At 35.1% G+C, this 6558-nt stretch overlaps 1 protein-coding gene across 1 annotated transcript; it reads left to right on the forward strand.

Moving 5' to 3' along the window:
• Nucleotides 1–1390: 1390 nt before the first annotated feature.
• LOC132182368 (protein SYM1-like) lies at nucleotides 1391–4657 on the forward strand. The gene is made up of 6 exons (XM_059595597.1): nucleotides 1391–1696; nucleotides 2930–3085; nucleotides 3189–3321; nucleotides 3414–3453; nucleotides 4218–4366; nucleotides 4445–4657. The coding sequence occupies exons 1-5, from the start codon at nucleotides 1430–1432 to the stop codon at nucleotides 4303–4305; spliced, it is 684 nt and encodes a 227-aa protein (XP_059451580.1). The 5' UTR covers nucleotides 1391–1429; the 3' UTR covers nucleotides 4306–4366; nucleotides 4445–4657.
• Nucleotides 4658–6558: the final 1901 nt, after the last annotated feature.

Consider the following 6558-nt stretch of genomic DNA (forward strand, 5'->3'; position numbering starts at 1 on the left):
ACTTTTGTATAGCCAGTGTTTAAGATATGTAAATATACAAAATAAATGTTTATAAATATAAAAGTTACTTGTTAACTCAGTGTGTTATGCGGTGTTCAATGTTTAGATGTTTTCTTTGCGAGTTAATGCACTCCGATATGATGAGAGTATGTAAAGGAGATGTTCAGTGTAGTATCCTGGGCGTCCGCCCTTGTTATAATTTGGGGCGTGTGGTTGTAGGTAAAGGAGAACAATAAAAAAACACCTAGCATTTCCCCAAATATTTTAACATTTACAATGTATTTACCTTTTGGTTATGGACCATTTTTGTTATGTTTATCAACATTTAAGATGTATTTTGGCTTTGTGCCGCCTATGGCACTTTTGTATAGCCAATGTTTAAGATATGTAAATATGCAAAATAAATGTTTATAAATATAAAAGTTACTTGTTAACTCAGTGTGTTATGCGGTGTTCAATGTTTAGATGTTTTATTTGCGAGTTAATTCACTCCGATATGATGAGTGTATGTAAAGGAGATGTTCAATGTAGTATCCTGTGCACCTGCCCTTGTTATAATTTGGGGCATGTGGTTGTAGGGTCATTACAATTTAGCATAATGAAGATGATGTTCCTGAAGGAGCTTTGTGGAAGGCATCTTCCCCCCCCCACCCCCCCGGCGCACGTGTTCAATGTTTAGATGTTTTCTTTGCGAGTTAATGCACTCTGATATGATGAGTGTATGTAAATGAGACGCTCAATGTAGCATCCTGTGCGCCCGCCCTTGTTATAATTTGGGGCGTGTGGTTGCAGGGTCATTACAACTCAGCAAAATGAAGATGATCTTCATGAAGGAGCTTTGTGCGCCCAAAAATGTCATTTAGCAAAGACCCACCAAGTTTAAAAGTTCTTACTTCTGTATGTCGATCTTTTGATTTTTTTCAATTACTCCCCTCCGTTAGAGATTGGGGTTAAATTAAACGGCAAAAAAGGTAAAGTGATATTTTATACCCGTGAAACTTTTCTAAAATTTCAAATTTATCCTTAATTACAAAAGAAAATTGTTTATATTTCTTCTGTATTATCTTACAAATTTAATAGATATAGGGTATACCATTGACTTGTGTTAGATCCACATATGTCTATAAATCTACTGATTGATTTGTAAGATGAGATGAAAAAAATATAAGCCAAGTATTTCTCTTTTATTAATGGTATTTTTGTCTTTGGGGTGATATTTGTAATTTTCTTTTTGTAGTTTGGAAGACATTTTACAGAATTAACTGTTTGGAAGATATTGATAATTTTGTAGTTTGGGTTTATTTTACTTTAAAAAAATAAAAAAGTTTATTTTATTTTTATTTTTTGGTCTTTTCCACGATACAAAGGGCGGACGAATAAAGTGATTGGATGAACGCCCTACGTTTTTGTAATTCTACTGGTTTCAGAGATGGACGCTTTGGGCGGTGGCCTTGGCGGCCTCTGGAACTTAAACTATCCCTTCCGGCGAAGAGCAAAAGACGGATCCAAATCCAAATCCTCCGATTCCGTGGAAGCAACCAGCGGAGCCGGTTTGCGGTTCCCCTTGAAGCAAGCCCTCATAGCTGGCTCACTCGCTCTATCCGGCGACACAATCGCTCAGCTCACAGAGCGTTGGAGAAAAGCAAAAGCTTTGAACCATGAACAGTCTCTCTCTGATCCTGATGGATTCTCTAAGGTCAGACAAGCACTGACATTTTTTTTTTTTTTTTTTCGCTTTTTTGTATTTTTTTGGTGCCTGTTTTTTTTTTTTTAATGCTATGTTTGGTTGCTGGGAAAATGTGGGGAATGTAAAGTTTGAATATTGTGAGAGTTATGTTTTGTTTTCATCTGTTTGTTTGCCACTGGAAGCGTTTATCTGACCCTTCGGCTGCTTAGGAAAATGTCGTTAAAAGTAGAGAAATTTGTTGCTGCGTCTTCTGGGTTTTTTCTTTTCTTTTTTTTTTTTGTTATGCTGTTTTCGGTTACAATTTTATGAATTTTGAGGCGTTGAATCTATTGATGTCATTGTTTTTTCAAATTTTCCTTGCTGTTGGTAGCTAAAAGTTCTCTAAATTACCTTTTCTTTGGTGTTTCAGCAAATAACTATTCTATGCTCTGTTTAATTGCTCAAAAATGCAAATTATTTTTCCTGTTTAAACTGTTCTGAACGTAGAAAGCTAAGCGTTTGAGTTAGAATTAGTGGTGTAAGAAAGGTTCATGACATAGGTTTTGACACTTCTAGTGTGATTGATGACTTTATTGCAGGGATTTTTTTTTTTTTTTTTGGTGCCGGGGGGAACTAATGAAATAATTCTATTAGAAATAAAATTCAAACATTATATGGAAGAAAAATATTCAAACAGGATTATTTATCTATAAATATTATCTCCAAACTAAAGAGGAGTATTCGAAAGTATATCTAGTCAACTTGGGCATAGATATATGCAAAAAATTCACAAAAACTCCTTGGGCTTAAAACATCTTGATGCTTTTTTTAAAAAAAAAAAAACTTTGGAGGTGTCATGGCCCCTTCCACACACAGATACAAAATGGGGTTCTGATTTTTACTTGATTTTTCATGCTGGCATGTCTTTACTGTGTTGTATCCGTATTCCTTATGTACATCCATCCTTCATGGCCTCTGATTGTCTGGTCCTAGAATAGTTATCAAACCTACTGGAACAAGGGCTGGTTCTTGGTTTTGGTAGCTTGACCTATCAGCCTGGTACCCTGTTAATAGTAGTTGCATTTGCTGAAGAAGTTTTCAAATATGACATAATCTTCATTTCTAGTTTGCAAATTATGTTTTTATGTGGTTGAAAGCCTTCTCTATGACATGTTGAGATGGTTTCTTCCTATGTTCCCTCTGTATCTAGTCAGTGCTTAGGGCTATTCTGAGTTTCATCTTTAACCAAAAACTTTCCCTTAGGATGTAATGCGGACCCTCCTTTCAGACCATGATTGGCTCCGTGCCCTGCGGATGACTTCTTATGGGTTTCTTTTATATGGTCCTGGTTCTTATGCGTGGTATCAGTATCTTGATCATTCGTTGCCGAAGCAAACGGCGCAGAATCTAGTGCTGAAGGTATACTTCCTTTGAATTTCACTTTTCAACAAGCAGCATTTTGATTAATATAAGTTAATTGGAAAATGAAGGGAAAATTCTTTATAGTTTCATTTACTTGCAGGTGCTACTAAACCAAATTGTGCTTGGTCCATGTGTGATTGCTGTTGTTTTTGCATGGAACAACTTATGGCAAGGGAAGCTCTCACAGCTTCCAGACAAGTACCAAAGAGATGCTCTTCCGACATTGCTTTTTGGTAGAAAAAGATCTTTGACTTCGTCTTTATCTTGGCTTGATGATGAGGTCCAAATTTCATGCAATTTGATTTTCCCTTTTTATTTTATGCAGGATTTAGATTCTGGATCCCTGTCAGTGCATTGAATTTCTGGTACACGTTTACATCTGTTCTGTTTTATTTCCCTCATCTATTAAGTACTCATGATTTGAAATCTTTAAGCTGTGCGTTTAGAAGTCGTAAACAACAGAATTACTTCTTTGTGTTCTTAAAAAAGATTTTGGGAGAATGTATAGACGCAAAAGACATTTGATCCACATCCAGTAAGCCAACATGTTCTTGTTCAAAAGGTTTGAATAAAGCTCATTCTTGAATTTGGATTTTCTGATTTACTTCCAAAGTTGCTGAGGTTCAACTTGGAGAGGAAAGATTTTGACCGCTATATTACCAACTAGGGGAGTTTATTACTTCCCCAATGCAGATGCTCTACTAGTTGATACAACTTCAGAAGTGACTTAACTTTAACTGGAAGTTGAAACTAAAAACTGAGTACAATGAATTGAAACATGAAACACACTGGTATATATAATTTTCATATAAGTAATGTTATTTAGTAGACTGTTATACGATTTCATACAACTTGATAATGTGACAGTGAAAATTAGCCTTTAGATCAGCACTTGTAAACAAAAAATGGCTGATTTTTACTAACACGTCATCTAGTTATATGATAGTTATATAATAATCTACTAAGTAGCATTACTCTTTTCTTATATTTGTTTTGGCCCATGACGAACATTTTTTCAAAGTAGTACTCTAGCACCTACTTCTCTCTCCATTATTACGATAAATTAGTACATCGGTGATTGGAAGATCTAGCTCAACATGCCTTGACCATACATATGACATCTTTACAGGGTTGTGCCTCTTCAAGCTCGTGTCGCTTTCATGTCAACGGGCTCCATATTCTGGAACTTCTGCTTGTCTTCAACTATGAACAAGTAATTGATCAACACAAGAGTTCAATTAATGCTTTGGTATCAGCATATGGAACTTTGACTATGAGGTACTTTCTCATAATACCTCCCTTTTGGATTGTAGATAATTATTTTGGTGGTTTTAACGTGAATTTAATCATTTGTAGGTTAAAAATGTGGCCTGAAATATGGTTTACTGAAAAGCAGGGGACTTGAGAGTAGTGGTTTTAAATCTTTCTCACCATTTTCCGTTTTCTGCAACACATTCTTATCAAAATTTGTTTAACAATTCTGTTCTGATGGATTTGTCAACCTCTATGCCCAAACACAGACGCTTTTTTGCTCGTGATAGTGAGTGAAATACGTAGAAGTGACGATTTGGTGTTTAGAACTGTGTTTATTTTTGTTTTGGTTTGGCATTCCATATGAATCTAATTATTTATCAGTGACTTCCTCACATAAAAAATATTTCAAATAAATTAGGAAAAACTTCATTTTAGCCCACTGAACTATCACGCGTTTTGAGAAGATCTTCCCAAATTTCAAAAACTATCAATTTAATCCCATGAATTTTCAATTTGATTTAATTGAATCCCACTCTATCATATTCAGCCATTAATCCTTAATGGAAATAACTAAAATAATCAAATTGCACTTCAATTTTTTTTAATTTGAAATTTTATAAAAAAAAAAAAAAAATGTTGGAGATATAAAGGTTATTTTATTACTTTTAATGTTTAAAATCTAACGGAGGGAGTATATTGCATCAAATTAAAAGTTCAAGGGATAAAATTAAGATTTTTTAAAATTTGGGGGAATCTTCTCAGAATGCGTAGTAGATTAAGAGTCTTAAGTGAAGTGTTTTCAATAAATTATTAAGAACATCAGGTGATTGCATGGTTTAACAAACTTGATATGAACCCACAATCAATGATTTTGGTTCATATGGGACAAGATTAAAAAATAAAGTTGAATAAAAATTGATTAAAAATATTAAAAAAATATAAATAACGAAATAAATAAATAACTCAACAAATTTTATTTATTGTTTAAAATATATAAATGTAATTTGAAATTTATTTTTTTATGCCTATCATTAATTTAGTCATTAGAATTATTGTTGTTATCTATAATATTAGGTAGCTACAATTATATATTTTATATGTATTCATCAACAATTATTTTTATTAAAAAAGCAATTTAAATGTATGATTTTATTATTAAATAGTGAATCTAAAAATAAGTAAGTGTAAAAGTTGATTATGTACCTCAAAAAGTTTAAAGAAAGAGAAATTGTAAAAAAAAAAAAAAAGAAAAAGAAAAAGAAGGCTAGCTTTTTGCTCTATTTTAAGCAAACTCTTTTTAGGCAAGCCAAAGGGTGTTTGCTCCCTCTCGCCTCCTCTGGCTCTACCACTGCCCACAATCTCATCAACCACCTTGTTACAAAGGGAAAAGGTACCATTTGAGCTAAAGGCTCATTATATATATAAAACAAGTCAAGTATGGTGTTAAAATAGCACAAATGTGTATGAAGTACTCACATAGAGGGATAGTGGTGTGGTATTTGACCAAATTGATAGATTCTTAACAGATAGGAAAAATACGTTTTTTTTTTTTTTTTTTTTTTTGATAAACTGTGTTACTTTCATTTCCAATCAAGCATCAAAAACAGCTTCCTCAAGAACCAGAAGGTTCTGAATACAGAGAGGCGGGTCAACAACCCACATAGCATCCATTACACTTTTAGTAGCCATTCTTGCAAGCTCATGGGCTGGCCTATTAGCCTCCCTGCCACTGTATGCTATCTTCCAGTGGGACAAATCACGCAGATGATGGTGAAGGTCTTCGAGAAGAGGGTGCCGCCTACTCCAACCTCGCGCCCCCTGTTGAACTGCTTCCACAACCAGCTGTGCATCACCCACAAACAACGTGCTATCAAAACCCCATGTACGGCAGATTTGGACAGCAGTAATGGCTGCCATTGTTTCCGCATCTATAGCACTAAGATAACCCCGTCGTGTGAGACTTCTCGCCATAATCATCTTCCCTTTGTGGTCTCTCAGTAGCACTCCCAGTCCAATTAGTCCTCTGTCCTTGTCCAACGAAGCGTCCCAATTTGCAATAATCCACCCATTCGGAGGGGTCATCACCTGAGCTGGCCTGGCTGGTATCCCCGACGAAACTGGCGTCTCATTGGCCTGTTGGAAATCTAAGAGAGCCCCCCTCGTTTGCAGAAGCAGCTCCTTCGGAGAGGCAAAGGATCCTCCATGTATCACCTCAT

The sequence above is a fragment of the Corylus avellana genome, chromosome ca5 (assembly GCF_901000735.1).
Source record: "Corylus avellana chromosome ca5, CavTom2PMs-1.0".
Lineage (NCBI taxonomy): Eukaryota > Viridiplantae > Streptophyta > Magnoliopsida > Fagales > Betulaceae > Corylus > Corylus avellana.

Coding starts and splice junctions, on each gene's coding strand:
- LOC132182368 (XM_059595597.1), top strand. CDS start 1,430: ATGGACGCTTTGGGCGGTGGCCTTGGCGGCCTCTGGAACTTAAACTAT. Junction 3,086..3,188: donor CGCAGAATCTAGTGCTGAAG/GTATACTTCCTT, acceptor ATTTACTTGCAG/GTGCTACTAAACCAAATTGT. Junction 3,322..3,413: donor TCTTCCGACATTGCTTTTTG/GTAGAAAAAGAT, acceptor TATTTTATGCAG/GATTTAGATTCTGGATCCCT.